Below are 20,764 nucleotides of genomic sequence, written 5' to 3'. Positions count from 1 at the left end.
TTCGATTGGGAGAGGGCTTTCAAGTCTACAACAGGTCAGAGAGTAGCACAGCAACTTCGGTGTTACTCCTGTGGTGTTTGTTTGCCCATCAGGAAAGTCTTTCTTCTCTGTTCTTTTTATACAGTTGATATTTTGGTGCTGCCAGTTGTGGTTTCTTGCTGTTTGGGTGTTGCATCTGCTGCCGATTCTGTTTAAGTGTGTTTTATTGGCTTTGCTGGTTGTTAAAAGTTTATTTTCCTGTGCTTATGATGGCAGTTGAACAAAAGAACTTGGCTATGCCTAGTGTTATTCCCATTCTGTCTAAGATCACTGAACAAAAATTAAACGGAACTAATTATTTAGACTGGAATAAGAATCTTCGTTTGTATTTATGGAGTATCTCTAAGGACAACCATCTAACTAAGGACCCTCCTACTGATGACAACCGCACTGAATGGCTAAGGATTGACGCTCAATTGTTTTTGCAAATCTGTAATTCTATTGAGAATGAGTACGTCGGTCATGTCTCTCATTGTGAGTTTGTAAAAGAACTAATGGAATATTTGGCTTTTCTGTTCTCTGGTAAAGAAAATGTTTCCCGTATTTTTTATGTTTGCAAGACATTTTATCGGGCTGAACAACAGGATCGGTCTCTTCAGACCTATTTCATGAATTTCAAACACACTTATGAGGAATTGAACGCCTTGTTACCTTTCAGTACTGATATCAAAGTTCAACAGACTCAACGTGAACATATGACTATTATGAGTTTTCTGGCTGGCCTTAATCCTCAATTTGATGGTGCTAAGTCACAGTTTCTGTCTAATCCTGAGATTACCTCTTTAAAAGAGGTCTTTACTAGGGTCCTTCGTACAGATACTGGTTCCTATACCTCACCTATACAACAACCTAGTGCACTTGTCAGTCAGAATAGTGGATCAACTGTCCGGTCTCGTTCTCAGAAAAGTAGCAGAGGTGGCAGTAATAGTGGTTGGAATGCTGAAACTCAGGCCACAAGGGGAGTAGTTTGCTACTATTGTCATGAACCAGGACACACTAAAAGGACTTGCCAGAAATTGCTAAAGAAAAACCAGAAGTCTTCTGGATCTCAGTCATCTCATGTTGTAACTACGAGTGATGCTCCTCATCCATCGTCAAATCAGACCATTACAATTTCTGTAGATGAGTATGCGAAATTTACCCAGTATCAAGAGGCATTAAAGAACTCCTCTCAGTCCATCACTACCCTTGCTGAGTCAGGTAAAACCAATACATGTCTTCTTTCTTCTTCCTCTCAGTGGGTCATTGATTCTGGTGCAACAGATCATATGACAGGTAATCCTAGTCTCTTTTCCACTTTTCAATCACACACTTTTCCTTCTTCAGTCACCTTAGCAGATGGTTCTATTTCTTCTATCATTGGTTCTGGCACTATCAATCCCACACCAACACTTTCTTTGTCATTCGTATTGAGTTTACCAAAATTTTCTTTTAATTTGGTATTTGTTAGCAAACTCACTCGTACTCTTAACTGTTGTATGTCATTTTTTCCTGATCATTGTCTGTTTCAGGATCTTATGACGAAGAGGATTATTGGTAAAGGATGAGAATCAGGAGGTCTGTACATTTTGGATACCCAGGAACCTCAAACCATTGCCTGTTCCAGTACTTTATCTCCATTTGAAGCTCATTGTCGGTTGGGGCATCCATCTTTACCTTTGTTAAAGAAGTTATCTCCTCAGTTTCATGATATATCTTCTTTAGATTGTGAGTCTTGTCAGTTTGCAAAACATCATCGTCTATCGTTTGTTTCTCGAGTTAATAAAAGGGCTAGTTATGCTTTTGAGTTAGTACATTCAGATGTTTGGGGACCTTGTCCTATTATGTCTAAGACTGTATTTCGATATTTTGTTACCTTTGTGGATGATTTTTCTCGTATGACTTGGCTTTATTTAATGAAATCTCGTTCTGAGTTACTTTCACATTTTAAAACCTTTTGTGCTGAAATAAAAACCCAGTTTGATGTGTCTGTACAAACATTACGAAGTGATAATGCCAAAGAATATTTCTCTAATTCCTTCTAGACTTACATGGCTCATAATGGAATTCTCCATCAATCATCTTGTGTTGATACTCCATCTCAAAATGGAGTGGCTGAGAGAAAAAATAGACATCTTCTTGAAACTGCTAGGGATCTTTTATTTCAAACACATGTTCCTAAACAATTTTGGGTTGATGCTGTTTCTACAACGTGTTTTTTGATTAATCGCATGCCTTCCACTGTTCTAAATGATCAAATCCCTTATAAGATTATGTTTCCTAATAAATCTGTGTTTCCTGTTGAACCTCGTATCTTTGGATGTTCTTGTTTTGTTCGTGATGTTCGTCCGCGGGTTTCCAAATTGGACCCCAAGTCATTAAAATGTGTCTTCCTGGGATACTCTCATCTCCAAAAAGGGTACAAGTGTTTTTCTACTCTCTTGAATAGGTATCTTGTGTTAGCTGATGTTACATTCCATGAACATCTTCCTTTCTTTACTGCTCCATCTACACCTGTGTGTCCACAAGAGGATAATGATCTACTAGTGTATCATGTCACCGATCCAAACGCTAGTGTTGTTCCAATACCCCCACCACCACCTTCTTAACCAAAACTACCTATTACTCAAGTCTATTCTCGATGACCTAATCCTCATGTGACAAGTCCAGCACCGGTCTCTTCTTCGTCATCGGATCCAATGCCCAGTGATATTGATCTACCTATTGCTCTTCGGAAAGGTAAACGTTAGTGTACTTATCCAATTTCCTCTTATGTTACCTATGATCATTTGTCCTCTACTTCTTGTTCGTTTGTTGCCTCTCTTGATTCTGTAGGGATTCCCAAAACTGTTCACCAAGCTTTATCCCATCCTGGGTGGCGTGATGCCATGCTTGAGGAAATGAATGCCTTGACTGAGAATGGTACTTGGGATCTAGTCGATTTACCTGCTGGAAAGAAAGCGGTTAGATGCAAGTGGGTCTTTGAAGTCAAATTTAATTCTGATGGATTAGTGGCTTGCCTAAAGGCTTGCCTGGTGGCCAAAGGCTATGCACAGACATATGGAGTGGACTATTCTGATACTTTCTCCCCTGTGGCAAAATTGACTTCAGTTCGATTATTTATTTCTCTAGTAGCTACATATGATTGGCCACTTTACCAACTTGATATTAAAAATGCTTTCATGCATGGAGTTCTTCAGGAGGAGGTTTATATGGAGCAACCACCTGGGTTTGTTGCTCAGGGGGAGTCTGGGAAAGTTTGCGTCTTCGAAAATCGCTGTATGGACTAAAACAGAGTCCTCGAGCTTGGTTTGGAAAATTCAGTCAGGTAGTAGAGAGGTTTGGGATGAGGAAGTGCAAATCTGACCATACTGCTTTCTATAAGCAGTTCACATTTGGCATCATTCTACTTGTTGTATATGTAGACGATATTGTTATCACTGGAAGTGACACGAAGGGAATCTCATCCTTGAAATCCTTCTTGCAGAGCCAGCTCAATACCAAAGATTTGGGGCACCTAAAATACTTCTTGGGGATTGAGGTGGCAAGGAGTAAAAGAGGCATTTTCCTGTCTCAGAGAAAGTATGTTTTGGACCTGTTAACAGAAACTGGGAAACTGGGAGTCAAACCATGCAATGCTCCAATGCTTCATAATTAGCAACTCACAAAGGATGGAGATGCTTTTGATGATCCTGAACGATATAGAAGATTAGTTGGAAAGTTGAAATATCTTACAGTGACTCGTCCAGACATTGCTTACTCAGTTAGTATTGTAAGTCAATTTATGTCATCTCCTACAGTGCATCATTGGGCAACCTTAGAACAAATCTTGTGTTACTTGAAAGGAGACAGGGGATACTATATCGGAATCATGGTCACAGTAACATTGAGTGTTTTTTTTATGCGGATTGGGCAAGTTCCAAGATTGATCAAATGTTCACTACTGGCTATTGTGTTTTCGTTGGTGGTAATCTGGTTTCGTGGAAGAGTAAGAAGCAAAATGTGGTGTTGCGATCTAGTGCAGAATCTGAGTATAGAGCAATGGCACAAGCTTCGTGTGAGGTTATGTGGATTTCTCAACTCTTAACTGAGGTCGGTCTTAAAGTCTCAGTTCCAGCGAAGCTATTGTGCGATAATCAAGCTGCGATTCATATTGCTTCGAATCCAGTTTTTCATGAACAAACTAAACATATTGAGATAGACTGTCATTTCGTTCATGAGAAAATTCAACAAAACTTGACCTCTACAGCATATGTGAAGACTGGAGAGCAGTTAGGAGATATCTTTACAAAAGCTCTTAATGAAACTCGGATTTATTATATTTGTAACAAACTGTGCATGATTGACATCTATGCTCCATCTTGAGGGGGAGTGTTACGAAATTATAGGCTGTAAATATGTAGTATTAGCCTAATTAAGAATAGCTTGATTATAGGAATTATTCTTTCTTTGATTTTCTTCCTATTTTAGTATCTGCTAGGCTGTATGATTTTCTTCCTTTTTTGTATTTGCAAGACTGTATGATTTTCTTCCTTTTTAGTATCTACAAGGTTGTATATATCTGTACTACTTTCTCAATAGAAAGACATCAATTTCTTCCAATTCTTGTTCTATCACATACACAAATGAAATATCATTCATAAGTTCATTTGTGTTGTCTTGAGTGATTTTTACCACTGGAGTTTCTCTGTTCATATTCGGAATAGGGACTTTGAAATTCCTTTTGTTGTGATCAGTTATACCACAAATGGAACACCTGACTGTCTTCCATTCTAGTGGGGCACGATTTAATGGGGCTGCTTCATCCTCTTCTCTTTTTCTCATGGTTGGGGGTCGACTTGGCCTCCTCCTCACTATGGGAGGTCTAACTAGGTGGTGTTACACTTGTTGTCAGTATTTCCGTATCGGGAGAGCATGAATAAAATGACTGTACACTTTTGCATATGTTGCTTGGAAGGCCTTGTCACATAGGTCCTCCACCCTACCTCTTGTAAAGGTAAGCACTGCAAATCCATGTGCGGCCACTTATATCCCAAACCTTACATGTGTATGACTGACGGATTGTCGAAGCCCTCAAAATTAATGCTAGTCCCACAATAAAATCTTTGTAGTAATAGTGGTACTAGGTCAAATCCCACAAGGAGCTAGACAATAATCTCTTAGCCGAATGGATAATATAATTGAGTGGGAAAATTTAATAACTAAAATTAAAAGAATAAGAAAGCAATAACAAACTAAACAAATAAGAGAAAATCAATCTTACCGAATTTTGGTTCAAGGGTTCGGGTTGAATCAATTGGCCATCGATCCTAGGTAAAATTCAACAGTCTTGCAATTCAAGCATTTAACCTTAGATTTATTATGATAGCCATAATAAACCTTGTGTTTTCCTAAATCAGTTGACCAAACCCAGCATTCGATCAACACTTATCTTTAATCAACTGAGTACGATAGCACTCCATATTAATTAATGATAGCATTAAGCTTTGTGAAAACAGTTAAACCAAAACAACAATAATTGAGATAGATGCAATTATTGAATCTTGTTCCATCGATTCCTTTTAGGTTAAACCATGTCAATACATTGGTCAAAGGCTGTTACGAACAATTGACCCAAAAAAATATTAACCTAATTGCTACTTGTGCCACTATTCGTGACAATTACGGATCACCGAAATCATGGATAGCAGTAGGAAAATCAACATTAATTCAGTTTGTCAGACTAATTAACATTAACATCCAATAAAAATGTGCACAATAACCAATAAATACTTGAATTAAAAAGCAAGAAAATAAATTAACTACAGAACCTTACAATGACACAATCGAACCTCCCCCATTGAACCAGAAAAAGAAGCTTAGCTGCTCATGATTTGCGAAACCTCCATGCTCTGCTTCTCCATGGCCAAACTGCTCTCTTGAGTTTCTTGAGTTGCTTGGTGATCTCTTGGATATTGGAGTGAGTGATGCTAGAGCTGGTCCGCCCCCCTCTTTATATAGCCAAAGGAGAGGGCTGTTTTCCAACTCCTTCTAGGAGATCATCTTATTTTAAGGGAGTCCTGATCTTCTTTGAACTAATCCTATCATATCTCTTATCTAATCCCCATCCTTTTTATCTTTATAGGATTACATTCAGAATTTAGATCTAATAAGACTCTTTCCCTCCTTGGAGGTTACATTCGAATTAGGACTCTAGGCTCTCGCATTCGAGTTGGGCTTCTCTGATAACTTGGGCTGCTTCCATGTTCTTTTGCGAGTTGGGCTTCAGCTGTGAAATGGGTCCGACTATGAACTTGCTTCGACTTCGGGCCCGGTTTTGGACTCGATGCGGACCGAATCTGCAAAAACCCAAAACATAAAAGTTGTGGGTTTTCCTTTCATCGTTCTAGTTCTTCTTGAATTGTCCAGTTCGGAGTTCGGAATTGAGAGTTATGCCCAGATTACTGATTGTCGCCAAAACTGTGCAAAATCACTCGATTTGCCCTGTTTTCTTCCAATTGCCTTCTTTATTGCCCTGAAGCGAAATACAAGAGTAATGAGTCAATTTAAGTGCTAAATAAATGTAAAAGAGTGATTATTAGGGGATAAAAATAGGGTTCTTTTTTGTCTCATCAATGACATTACATTCATCTTGATGACATTTTCAACAAAGTCAGCTCTTAGTGTTTGAAACTCATATTGTCCTAATTGGAAAACCCTAACAGACCTGTTAAAACACAATAAGTAAATACATGTACAATGAACTGCTCAAGCCAAAAACACAAGAAATATAGGGCAATAAAGATCACCTAGCTTCCCTTGATCTCTTGTCAATGATTGCTTGCACCTTAGGCAACAGATCAGACCTAAGTGCAATGGATGCCTTGTGTCTATAATAAATCTTTTGCATCCATCTTTTCCTTATGTCCTTCAACATCTCAACAATCGGCATTGCTCTGGCCTCCCCAATCCACGCATTAAATGACTCTGTCCAGTTGTTTATTATGTCATTAGACTTAACTAATGGGTCAAACCCATGCTTGGACCATGTGTCGGGGGGGATTCTACTAAGCCATTCAAATGCATCTCTAGATATGCTTTTGATTACTTCCATGTAACGAACAAAGTCAGTCTGGGTATATGATTTCCCAACAACCCATACAACATCCTTCAATTCCTTCCCCTTGAATAGCTTTTTAAAGTTGCTATATAGATGCCGTAGACAGAACCTATGATTTGCACCAGGCATACAACATGATACTGCTTCAACAATGCCCTGCAAACAAGCAACACATTTATTAGTGCTATTTATAATCAAAACAAAGGAAATTATGCATTAACTCAACCAAACAAATATATGCATACCTTCTGCCTATCCGACATAAATGTCCAGCTGTACAGGTCATCAATACTTAGAGCATCTCTTAACTTAACCAAGAACCATATCCAACTGTCTCTGCTTTCTGCTTCCACCACAGAATATGCAATAGGAAAAATTCCATTATTGCCATCAATCCCTATGAGTATTATACCCCCTATAGTAGCTAAATCATGACGAAGCAATATTAATTCAAGGAAACTATGGTTGAAATTCATAAGGTGTGATTAATGCAAATTCTAGAACTGATTAAATTGGGTAAAAGCAACTCAATATTGTTTGTTTTCTGAGGGACTGGATCTCCATTCATGGAGTTTTTGTGGGGAGATAGGTCATTCTTTTTTGTCTATAGAGTTTTTTGGGGGCTCTTAGCTAGTATTGTGGCTGGGTGTACAGATTCTTGTTTTACACGAGTTACTTGTTTACTTTGTTGATAATACAAATTACTTTACTTTTTTTTGAAAACAAATGGCACTATCTGCTCTCATTGAGGGAAGGATCTAACCACTATGATACACTTACTAATACCTAATTCTTTCATAAAGGACATTACCTAATGTTGGTTCTAAATATCCAAAATCTTGGGTGTGGTGGCCTGGATGTAGACCTAACCTTCAACATTTTCTTCCACAAAATGGCTGCTATAAGACTCAAGCATGCATTCTCATGTTTATCATTCCAAGAATGGGAAAATAGTCATGCAAGAGAATTGCACACCAGATCTATCAAAAGTCAAAAATTCAACAAAGAAGTGGAGTAAAAAAGTAGAATGCCATTTACTGTGTGGCAGAAAAGTCATAGTAAGAGTATATATTAGGATCTTCATGGGTGGTAGAAAGTAGAAGAAGAAAGCTAATAATGCCATTAGAGAAGAAACCTCAAGTGAATCCACTCGTGAGTGTGCCCCCATTGCTCTATCTTCATTCTCTAATGAAAGAGTAACCATCTCTTTGGAGGAATTGGAGAAATTCCATGCATTGCTAACCAAAATTGACAAGAGTGCAACAGTGGCCCTGTCCACCTAGTTTTCTCATTCAGTTATCTACTTTGCTCATCATGCTACCTCATCCCACTCTGCCTAACCCTTGGTTCATTAATTCTAGGGCCTTAAATCACATGACAGGTAACTTGACATTCTTCTCTTACTATTCCATTTCTTCTGGACATGATAAAGTTATAATTGTTGATGTTTCTCTTTTTGCTATACCTGAAAAAAGGAACTATTAATTTCAAAAGATGATACTTACCCAAAAACAGAATAGTATTGTCAAATGCAAGAACTGGAATTTATAATAAGTTGTTCAACAACTTTTCTTCAGTATTCATATTCCAAAATGTTTATGTTTTTCAGAAGTTTTTCTCACTGCAACTTATTTTATCAACCAGACGTCCCTTCCATGTTTTCACTTAGTTTCCTTATTAGGTTCTATGTCTTTACCTTCATGTCTTTTGTTTTTTTTTTTTTGTAATAGGTAAGGTAATTTATTTATCAAAGAAACATTACAATAGAGCCCAGGCCATTAAAGGCTGCCTGGGACCACCTCAGACTACAATCTCATCCAAAACTGAGAACAAAACAAAAGACGCAAATTCTGATGTTTAAATTCCTCCGTCACCGCACCCAAGACAATAACTTGCCCACAGCTCTCTGCACTATTTCATCTGGACTTTTAGCTTTACCATAGAAAATTCTGTTATTTCTCCCAGTCCAAATAGCCCAAAGTACAGCTGCCGGAATGGTGTTCCAAACCAATTTTCCTTTCTTGCTGAGACCCTCAATTCTCCAACAGTTCAGCAGCTCCTTCACTGAATTTGGCATTACTCAACTAATTTCCAAGGGCTTAAGGAAGTGCCCCCAGACATAAGAAGAAATTGGGCAATGATACACAGGTGCTCAGTAGATTCTACAAGAGTACCACACAAGCCACACGAAATATCCAGAATCTGAATGCCACGTCTCTCTAGATTAACTCTGGTCAGACATTTGTCTAGAACCATTGTTCAAACCAGAAAATTAACCTTAGAGGGGCTAGTTGAATTCCAAATCTGCATGGCGGGAATGTTCTTCTGACCTGGACTGACCAACTTAAGAAACATAGATTTAACAGAGAAATAACCATCTGCTTTCCATTTCCAACTCCATTCGTCCTCCAAATTTAAATCAATCATCTGATTTTGAAGCAAACCCAACAGAGCCACATACTCTTCTACCTCCCAATCAAACAAACTCCTCCTACATAGCGGATTCCAAATAATGGAGTCGCCTGATACATTAAAATTCTCAGCTATAGAAGAATCCTGATTTACAGAGATTTGGAACAGAAGAGGGAAAGCTTCTTTCAAACACACTTCTGAACACTAAGAATCCTTCCAAAATTTAATTCCTTCCCCGTTTCCCACCTTAAATCTGATCTTCAAAATACCTGCCCAAATAGACCTTACCCCCATTCCACCCCATATTTTTCCGCAATAAGATTTCTCCACCATGCATTTCTTTCAGAAGCAAACCTCCATAACCATTTACTAAGAAGGTCAGAATTAAATTTCTTCAAATTCCTTATTCCCAACTCACCAACTTCCTTTGGGTGACACACTTGCTCCCAATTTACAGTGATCTTCTTTTCCTCCTCCCATCCCCCTCCATAAGAAATTCCTCTGGGTTTGCTCCAATCTATTTGCTATTTGGCCCACCAACTACTTTCATGTCTTTTGTCTTACTCCCAAAAGTATTTAGGTTTGTTTGTTTTGCATGTCTTGGGCCTGTCACATTCAACTTGATCTTTGGGCAATCTGATTTGTTTTTTCTTGGGTATTCTATGTTTGAAAGGGATATCATGTTTATGATCCTGTGTACAATAAAAAGTTTCTCTCTGCAGATATTATGTTTTGAGAGTTTGTTCATTTTTTCTCTCCACCCACAAGTTTTTTTTTTTTTCTTTTCAATGGGTGAATGACAATTGTAAAGAATAACCTAATCTGGAAATCTTCTTCCTAATCCTATCAGCATTCATATACTTGAGTCCTTACCAGCTTTTGAAACTTGTAGCAAGCAGAAAAGAACTACAAATATAACCAAGAAGCACCGATTTGGTTGGATTTTTTGGTCATAGGTAATCCCAAGTAATCCAATGTCCTCATCTAATCTTGATTTATCAATTGATCATCATAAAGAGAAAAGACTTATACCTTCCATCTTATAGAAAAATGTCTTAACTACAGTGTCTTATAGCCATCCATTTGAGCCTTTGTTTCTTCATTGTCCTATATCCAAAATTTGAAGGATGTCTACGAAGCCTTGAGCAAACCTGAGTGGAAAACTACAATTAATAAACAAATGAGAGCCCTAATAAAAAATCATATGAAGTCCACAGTGGGGCTGAAGTTTGACATCCAGGTGGCTGAATCTTTGAGGGCAGTGGCAAATATTTCAACAAGCAATAATAGAAATAAGAATTCAAAATCAAACAGTATCTCCCATTACATTTATTATTGGAAGTCCTTTAGTCAGCTACCTCTGGTTAGATCAAACCAATTCAAAGACTAGCGTTCCAGTTTTCTACCCAGTCCACCACACATGAAGTTTGAAAAAGGGTCCTCTCAAAATTCGTCCAGACTACCAAAACAAAATCCAAAACGAAACTTTTACCATCAGAAAGAACAAAATAATGAAACAAAGAAAAAAAAAGGAAAAAAACGTACCTTTTGATTAGTTGGAAAAATAAAACTTTTTTTGATTCTCTCATCGCTTCAGAATGGTTAATCCATTACCTTTGCAAAGAAAAATGAATATCTTACAAATTAGAGCTGAAGCGATGAGAGATGGGTCATAAACTGGAGTTGTCGTGGTAGGAGATCTGGAGTTGGAATTTAATATAGTGGCAGTCAATGAATCGTATTTCTAACTCCAGTTTATGACCATAGCTGACATATTAACGGTTTTAGCTACGGTGTTTGTTTGTGGTTAACATATTTCTATGGTTTTTAGCAACAGTTTGCATCCGTGGCTATATCCTAAATTAAAAGGTTGGACCAATTCCAACGGATAAATAAATCTGTTTCTACAAACCACCCTCTAGCATCGAATTTTGTTGTCTGTTACTAGAAGTTAATTTTCTTGTAGTGTGCCAAACAGATTCGGGCATAGAAGATGATCAATAGACGGAGTGCATTACGCCCTGATCAACAGAAACATATCTGACATCTATAAAGTGAAATTTTCTTCCAAGTGCTTGACCAAATGCATTATATATGTTGGATCGATCAAATTTGGATACTCCCTGTGAAGGTTGACTATGACTGGAACACTCTAACCTGCAATAAAACAAAGAAAGATCCTAAACACAGTCTAATAATAAAGCAGTACCCAATAGAGAGCTATCTAATCTGAATTGGGCTATCCAATCGGTAAGGAACATTACTGATTTGTATCTTGGGAGCAAGACACTTAACAGACTAATTCAAGCCCCTCCGGACTGAGACAAGTGTCTCATTGACCAAGGATCTCATCACTTGATCATCCCACCTAGACCAAGCCAAATAGTTTTCCATTGACTTGGTAAGAATTGGAAATAGGATCCAATGTAACCCAATAATAGTGGCTTCTTGTGCATAAAAAAAAATCACTTTCAAGGAAGCAAACAACCAAATTTTTATAGAAGATAATAATAAAAATAATATAAGACAAAGGAAAAATATTGGTTGTGTATGTGTGAAAGTGAAGCACAGAGATAATCAATCTTCCATCAACATGTGGCTTATCACATGGTAACTGGATTTTCCAACATGTTTGAGGATTAAATGAGGGCATATGGGCTGCCATGACAGTGAACAAGCAGCTCTTTTAAATTTCAAATCTTTTCTCAGAGACCCTTCTCGTTTGTCTTCTTGGCAAGGCTTAAACTGCTGCAATTGGACTGGAATCCATTGTTCTGACTACTTCCATGTCATAGCCATCGACCTCTGAAACCCCAATACTGATAGTAACAATTCTTGATACTAATTCTGAACTGGTTTTCACCTTTGCTTCATAATCTATTGCCATCAGTGGTACAATTGAGCCATCGCTTTTCACACTTGGCCGTCTCTGCTACCATGATCTTACCTTCAATAATTTCCAGTTTTCCAAGATCCCATTTGAGTTTGTTAGTCTCAAAAGTCTCGCCTCAACCTCTCAAATTCCAACTTGAATGACTCCACTACATCCCAGTTTACCAACCTCTCCTCCGTAGAATACCTTGACCTTTCATGCTCTTTCCCAATAATCGATGTGCCAACCATTTCATTTAATCGATCTTCCAAGAAGAACTCTCTCCAATCTCAGTATACTTACATTTCCAGTGGCTACTTATCAATTACAAATTTAAATTGGTTGCAGGAGTTGGACAGTCTTAGAGAACTTAGATTGAGTGGTGTTGATATGTCTAAGGCATCAATGGTAACTAATTGGGCAGAACCCATTTCACATCTTTATGATCTTAGTTTGCTTTATCAACCTGATTTTAAAATTTCTGGTCCCATTCCCATAGACCATTTTCTTAAACTAACTCGTCCTAGTTCTCTGAAAATGGATTTCAATTTTCTTGCCTCCCCATCTGAGCTAGTCAATTTGACATCTCTCTCAGTCCTGGATTTGACAAGCTCTCGTCTCCAACACTCATTCCCCTACCTTCCTCAATTGCAAGAACTGTATGTTGGTGAAAACTAAAAATCTCACCATTGATCTGACTTTAGTGTTTGCAAAACCATGGTCCCATTTGCAGAGGTTTTCTATTTCATCAACCAATGTAATTGGATCAATTCCAAATTTGATTTGGAACATCAGTTCTTTGGTTGAATTCTTTGCTTCTATGGAATACAAGGACCAATACCTCCTTCACTTTTTAACCTTTCAAATTTGTTATTTCGTGACCTCCCTTTCAACAACATAGAACGTCAAATTCCATATTCAATCTCCAATGTTAAAGGTCTCCAGTCTCTATATTTTCTCCAAATAGATTGGAAGGGCCAATCCCCGAATCAGTCTGAAATTTCATCATTAGTATACCTTCACATGGAAAGCAACAACATCAATTGAACAATTCCATATTGCATGGATCAGCTGTCTAGTCTCCGAGTTTTCTATGTGTCTTACAACAAATTTGATGGAATCATTCCTTCATTTCATTCTTTGTTCTGGAAATCTCACCCAATTGTAGTAGGTTTAGGCTCAAGTGGGCTAACTGTCAAAATAGACCAACACTCATTTCCATCTGAGTTCCAACCAAAGGTATTAGATACGCGGTCATGTAACCTAGGGGGTGGCATCCCAAATTTCATTTCTAATTTAACCCAACTTGCATTCTTAGATTTAGCTAACAACAGCCTCACTGGAACAATCCCTTTCTGGCTGTTCAAACTTCCCAAACTTGCTTACCTAGATCTGTCATACAATGAGCACCATGAATTCTGCCCACATACTATTCAACTTCAACCTCACTACTTTCACACAATACTGAATTTAGCAAGCGATAAGCTTCATGGCCCTATTCCTCTTTTGCCTGAAACCATAGAAATTGTTGATTTTTCAGCTGATAAATCCACTGAAGAAATCCCACCACAGATTGGAGAACAACTACATAATGTAAGATTCTTGTCCTTCTCTGGGAACAAAATTAAAGGTCCCATTCAACGTTCTTTCTGTCTGCTAGGTAGTGTTGTTATGCAAAACCTTGATCTCTCTAACAATAGTTTATCTGGATCGATCACCTCCAATTTAGGAAACTGTAAATCTGTGTTTCTCTAAACCTTGGTGTGAACAACCTCAGAGGAAGCATCCCAAACCAGCTCACATGGTCCAAAGGTCTGAACTCCTTCCAACTAAAAAATAACATGCTTGTTGGTTTGTTTCCAATATCTGTTCAAAATATTGAGAGATCAGAGTTCTTGAACCTGGGCAAAGATGGCTTTGAAGGAACGGTTCCTAACTTGAACGGAGAGCTTCCTAATCTTCCTAATTTTTGTATTCTTGTGCTTGCGTCAACTCTTTTGATGGGTTTATCCCAGAAGAAATAAACAACTTACAGAAGCTGCAAGTCTTGGATCTCTCAAACAACAAACTCCTTGGTCCCATCCTTGAGAGATTAGGCAATTTGAAGATGCTGAAGAGTTGACCTAAAGATGGGGTCTTGATGGGTTACATCATCTCATTCATGTACAATGGAGTGCAACTCGATATGGTAAACAAAGGGACACTCCGTCAATATGATGCAGTCTTCACCTACACTAGGGGAATTGATCTTTCAAACAACTCTCTAACAGGAGAGGTCCCACCAGAAATAAGGCAATTACAGGGCTGTACATGCTCAACCGGTCACATAATAAACTCATGGGTTTGTCATGATCAATCCCAAGTTCTTCCATTAAGGACCTGAGCCACAACAATTCTGAGACTCCATGTGCCATGGCTCTATATTCTGCTTCTGCGGAGGATCGAGCCACAACTGATTGGTTCTTACTCCTCCAAGAGACAACATTACCAGCCACCAGACTGCAATACCCTGAAGTAGATCTTCTATCATCAATATTTCCAGCCCAATCAGCATCAGTATAGGCTTCAAGTTTCAGATGACCATGCTTGGTAAATAGAATTCATTTTCCTGGAGAGCCTTTCAGATAGCACAAAATCCGTTCTGCTGCTGCCATATGGGTATCTCTAGGAGCATGCATGAACTGGCTAATGCAACTGACAGCATACGCAATATCTGGCCTAGTCATGCACAGGTATAGAAGCTTCCCAAGAAGTCTCTGAAAGACCCCTTTATCTTCCAACAAAGTTCCATTCGAAACTGAAAGTTTGTGATCATATCAATAGGAGTTGCAGCTGGTCTTGCACCCATTTTTCCAGTTTCAGACAACAAATCAAGGACATATTCCTCTGGGAAATAAGAATCCCATCCCTGGATCTGGCAACTTCTATGCCAAGGAAGTATCTCAACTCCCCCAGATCCTTAATCTCAAATTCTGTACGGAGGAAAGACTTAAGGGCCAGAATGCCTGAGGCATCATCACCAGTCACTATAATGTCATCAACATACACAAGGAGATACACTGCTAGAGATCCACTTTTCTTCACAAAAAGAGTATGATCTGACTATGTTTGAACATAGCCGAATTTAACAAGTGCAAATCTAAATCTCTCAAACCAGGCTCTAGGAGATTGTTTGAGGCTATAAAGAGATTTCTTCAGTTTACATACCTTTCCTTGCATATCTTTCCCATACATTCCTGGAAGAAGACACATGTAGACCTCCTCATGCAAGTCACCATTCAAAAATGCATTCTTTACATCTAACTAATAGAGAGGCCAATCAAAGTGAGCTGCCAGAGATAAAAGAACCCTCACAGATGTCATCTTAGCAATAGGGGCAAAAGTCTCCAGATAGTCAATCCCATATGTCTGTGTGTAGCCTTTTGCAACAAGTCTGACCTTGTTGAAGGGATGGGATATCCATCTCATGGACGCCCAAATCTTGCGGAATGGATAGGGCGAATTTCAAAAATTTCTCCCATCTTTGCAGGGAATCGAATTCCCTATTTCAGAAAACATATTTTCAAGGATCAATCTTGAATCAAGAACCAAATCAGATCTGAACCAAGAGAAGTAGGAGGGAAGATATACCTGATACGGAGAATCAATATCTCCCAATGGAGGTGTTCACGCCCAAGGAAGGATCCAAAATCTGCTCCCACTAAAGATGGCGCAGTGTAGGATGGAGCAGAATCAGCAATGTTCTTCCAAAAGAACTTGACCCTTCGCAAGAATCAACTGGATGGCTTGTGAGTACAGCTCCAACCAATCTTTTCCCCAAAAGATTGGAATCAAGATCAGATCTTGATTTCTCCCAAGAACTGGAGATCGAACAAAGGCAATGGCGGCGGCAGGAAGGAGGCGGCAGGAGAGAGTTCGCAGGGTGCAGAAATCTCTCTTTCTGTGATTTTTCTTAGCTCTGAAGAGAATCAGATCTGTGTGTTTCTTAGGCTGCCGCCCCCCTTCTTTTGTTAACCTAAAAGATCAGCTCCTAATTGGATTAGGAGCTGCTTATCCAAATCATATTTGGATAAGATCTCTCTTTAGGTGATAGGGATAAACCCTTATCTTATCTGCAGATTAGATTAGCTTTCTCCTAATCTCATTAGGAGGTTTCTAAATTTGAATCACATTCAGATCTGGACTCTCTGAGTGGATAGGATTAAGACCCTATCCTATCTGCTAATCTATCTCAGAATTCGCCCCATATAATTGACTGATCAAATCAGCCCAGTTCGAAATGGGCTTAAGGCCCATTTAAGGTTATGTACTCAATTGCCTTCCAAACTGCTGCTCAGTTGGGCTTCCTTGTATGGCGTGGGACCCAAACATTGATCTACACATGGGTTCAGCGTAGCCTTTGTTACAAGGCCTGGCCGAATACACTGTTATGGACAATGCACCCCCTGAATCCCATCTTATGGGCTCTATGGGCCCAACACTTACCCTAAGTGGTCCCTGGGCCAAGCCACCTTGTAACACCCAGGGACTGTGGGCAGATGCAAGATTAGCCCATCAGGTATTATCCTCAATGGTCTTACACTTAACCTCTCAGCCCATAATGATCATACACTGCCCGACAAGAGAGGACCTCTCCCTCGGCTGCAAGGAACAGTGTTGCACTCTCTGCTTACATGGATCCCGGGAATTAAAACCTTTTGCAAACATTTTAGAAACCATAATATATACTTTTATATCTCATATAAAATATACTTTGCAAAAACAAATCTCAACGGTTGAAATCGGCTGCCGGCAGTCTTGGTTTCCATCAGAGAGAGTGCATCCCCGATCATTACCTTTGTCCAACAAAGGGGTTGATCCTTTCACTATGATCACTCACTCAGATGAATTCTCGGATTGTCCCAACATACCCAGGTTTTGACCCTTGCTAAGGATCTCACTGATTGGTACATCAAAGACAGCCCAATCCGACATCTAGTGTAGTATCATAATCGAGTCTAGGGGTTATGTGTAACTTTCCAGTTTTGCCCATCTATCTCCAAGGTCCAGGGTAATACTGGAAATCTGGTCCGGTTCAAAGGTTCTATTAATCCTACACTGTATGTGCCTAGGGTTTCACCCTGGCAGCTGAGACAGGCCACCCCAACCGACTTGGTGGCACTACAGTGTCAACCTTGTCAGGATAGGTCTCCCCAGACCGATCCACTGGCTGTGAACATTCTAAACTAACATGAGTCTCATTAAGTGTCTAGTTTAAGGGCATTACACAGAAACATACCAAGGGAACATGAATCAAATATGTACTTTTATTCATTTACAATAAATTCATAAAGTACATCATTCTTGATTGAAGCTAAGGGCATACAAAACTGTCTAACACTTGTACCTCTCAATAGTCCCATCAGCCCTGTATTTAATGGTAAAAACCCACTTGCACCCAACTGGATCCTTCCCTTCAGGCAAATCCACCACCTCCCAAGTACCATTTTCATGTAGAGCATCCATTTCAGTCTGCATGGCATCTCTTCATTCTGGAATCCCAAGAGCTTCTGATACAGACCTAGGAATGGGGTTAGAAGCAACTGAAGAGAGGTAGGCACAGTATGAAGGGGAAAGTAGGTCATAAGAAAGGTGTTTGGAAATGCAGTGTGCAGTACACTTCCGCTTTCCTTTCCTAACAGCAATGGGGACATCAAGATCTGGGAAGGATGATTCCAAGGGAGCAAAAGCAGTACCTGTTATCTCATCTGTGATTGGGAGTGTATGAGCCTCATCTGTTGTAAGGGAAACCACTTGCTCATTCCTAGATCTCTGCCTTTGATACACTTTGGGATTATGGGTACGACGAGGAGGTAAAGAAATAGGAGCACTAGGACAAGAGGAATGAAGTGGCTGATCCTCCTTTGATTCATTTGGTGAGGATACAGGTTTGTCAAGAGACTCAACTGGGACAGGAAGGGGAAGAGCAAAAACTTGTGACAGACTCTCCTCCTGTTGACAATGTCCTTCCTGAGAGGAACCATAAAAAGGAGAAAGTTCATCAAAGGTAACATCCATAGAGACATGTCGGGTGCCAGTCTTTGGATCAAAACAACAATAACCCTTTTGTGTGGGGGAGTAACCAAGGAAGATGCATTTGTGGGCTTTTGGTTCAAACTTATGTCTCTGCACACTTGGAATGTGAACATAACAGGTACAACCAAACACACGAAGAGGAATTGGGAAGAGATCCTTGTCTGGATGAAGAAGACTGAAGGGGGATTTAAACCCTAAAACCCTAGATGGCATACGGTTTATGAGATAGGTAGCAGTAAGTACAGCATCACCCCAAAATCTTGTGGGAACATGTGAGGCAAATAAAAGGCTCCTTGCAACTTCAACAATATGTCTATTTTTCCTCTTAGCAACTCCATTTTGTTCAGGGGTTCTAACACAGGAGCTTTGGTGAATAACCCCCATGTCAGAGAGATACAAGGATAAACTCTTCTCAAAAAACTCTTTTGCATTGTCAGATCTGAAAACCTTAATTCTGGTATCAAATTGAGTTAAAACAAACTCATGAAATTGCCTCACAAGTCTCGGGACTTCATCTCGGGATTTCATTAAGTATATCCAAGTGAATCTAGAAAAGTCATCAATAAACAGGATAAAATATCTGTAACCCCCCATAGAGGATAAGTGGTAAGGCCCCCACACATCAGAGTGTACAATATGAAAAGGAAAAGAAGATCTTTTATTGCTCACAGGGTAATTTTTTCTACAATGCTTTGACAAACTGACATGACTCACAATTGAGACTGGACACACTGACTCCCTTAAACAGTTTGGGAAGCAAATGACTTAAAGCAGAAAAAGGTAAATGACCCAACCGACAATGACTCAACATAATTTGACTGACAGACTCTGAAGAAGTAGAACCAAAAGCAACATCCTTGTTTTCAAGGCTTGAGAAATCCATCATGTAAAGGCTCCAATTAGGATTTTTAATAGGTTTCCCAAAGTACTGGGGGTCTTGATGAGTTTAGTTTGAGCTGAATAGGCAACAACAACTAGCTCACAGAATCAGTTCAATCTTGATAACTGTGACAGTCCAGTTCGATGGTAGTTCTTTCTATACTGTTTCAGCCTTCAAAGGACACCCAGCAAACCTCCAATCACAAGGTATTTCAGGTTCCCAATAGCCATTGTCCCAAAGAGAAGAAAAAAGGCCATAGTCCTTAAGAGACCTTTTGTCGAAAACTCAGTGTGGAGTAGTTAAAAGCCTACTATTAACTAGAAGAAACCACTTCAAAGTGTTCAGTATAGGTCCAAGAAGAGGCTGGGATGAAGATGAGACTAGTATCACTTAGTTTATATCAGTTTTAGCAGCTTGGCAGTCCAATAATCAGCCGAATAGCACTTCCAAAACAACCCAGAAATTTCTGATTAGAATCAGTCCAACAACAGTGGGCCGAATGGAGGTGGGCTTTGAATGCTTTAATTGTCCTCCCAAACAACAAAAAATAACCCAGCAAAGGACTGAGAAAAAAACTTACAGTAAGAGAGTCTCTGGTTTGAACTATAAACCAGGCCGAACACTTGTTCTCTGAGATAACTTCGAAATTCTTTTTCTCTGATTTCAAATCAGGCCAAACAACTTGCTCCCTGATTCTTCCTGGTCACCGAACCCTTCTCCAAGTGTATAGAAACTTGGGCACCCTCCAATGACCTCCAAGAACCAGGCGGATGATGTAAACTTTTAGCCCTAGAACCTCCTCATGTAGTTGGCTAAACTAGAACCACATGAGGGACACGCCAAGCAATGGCCCGCTCTGATACCAAGTTGAAAAACAGTCCACTTGATGTATGGAACTGTTTGAGATTTAGATGCAAACCAAAAAATAAACAAACAAGAGAGGAAGAGAAGAGAGAGCTGGCGGCAATGAGTGTTAGACAATAAGAGGTTCGAACATAACCTCTCTCTAACACTCTAAACATCTTATTAATAAGTTAATCTTTGACAAATTATAGAGAGGCCCTTGAGTGGGCAGGAAAATACAAAAAACAGAACATTACAGAGTATGGGCCCAGAATAAGAACCACAACAGAGAGAAACATAATATAACATGAAATGACAGTCTATGGGCCATTCGGCCCATCTTCTCTACAGCAACAATTAATACTATTATCAAAGGAACCGATGTAACGTTAAAGGAGAAAACCAACTGAAATTATAAGTAGAAAGCCAAAAGTTACTGAAATAGTGAACAAAGTTACAGAAATAGTAAAAGAAATCTAATGGCATGGAATGCCAAAGCGATTAAATGAATAAATGAGAAAAGGATGAAATGATTAGGAAAAATGATAATAAGTAAAATGAACAG

At 39.2% G+C, this 20,764-nt stretch overlaps 2 protein-coding genes across 15 annotated transcripts in view; one reads left to right on the top strand and one right to left on the bottom strand.

The window, feature by feature from the left end:
- Positions 1 to 248: 248 nt before the first annotated feature.
- LOC148803833 (uncharacterized) lies at positions 249 to 4,105 on the top strand. The gene is made up of 7 exons (XM_088897992.1): positions 249 to 1,239; positions 1,551 to 1,575; positions 2,468 to 2,566; positions 2,684 to 2,757; positions 2,854 to 3,224; positions 3,314 to 3,559; positions 3,677 to 4,105. Exons 1-7 carry the CDS (start codon positions 249 to 251, stop codon positions 4,103 to 4,105), a joined length of 2,235 nt encoding a protein of 744 aa, XP_088754118.1.
- A 1,599-nt stretch (positions 4,106 to 5,704) lies between these two features.
- Positions 5,705 to 20,764, bottom strand: part of LOC148803832 (fimbrin-2-like) — a 102,047-nt gene continuing 86,987 nt past the window's right edge. For 7 of the 14 annotated variants that reach the window (XM_088894236.1, XM_088894232.1, XM_088894240.1 and 4 more), the window contains 6 exons: positions 10,857 to 10,988; positions 10,562 to 10,680; positions 7,363 to 7,460; positions 6,807 to 7,273; positions 6,643 to 6,724; positions 5,705 to 6,532 (listed from right to left, as the gene is read on the bottom strand). In XM_088894236.1, coding sequence (XP_088750362.1) covers positions 6,488 to 6,532; positions 6,643 to 6,724; positions 6,807 to 7,273; positions 7,363 to 7,460; positions 10,562 to 10,568 — 699 coding nt within the window. In that variant the 5' untranslated portion in view covers positions 10,569 to 10,680; positions 10,857 to 10,988 and the 3' untranslated portion in view covers positions 5,705 to 6,487. The other 7 variants (XM_088894242.1, XM_088894243.1, XM_088894241.1 and 4 more) reach the window with 6 other exon arrangements.

The sequence above is a fragment of the Nelumbo nucifera genome, chromosome 1 (assembly GCF_055504915.1).
Source record: "Nelumbo nucifera cultivar China Antique chromosome 1, China Antique-T2T, whole genome shotgun sequence".
Lineage (NCBI taxonomy): Eukaryota > Viridiplantae > Streptophyta > Magnoliopsida > Proteales > Nelumbonaceae > Nelumbo > Nelumbo nucifera.
This window is presented reverse-complemented; position numbering and strand designations above follow the sequence as displayed.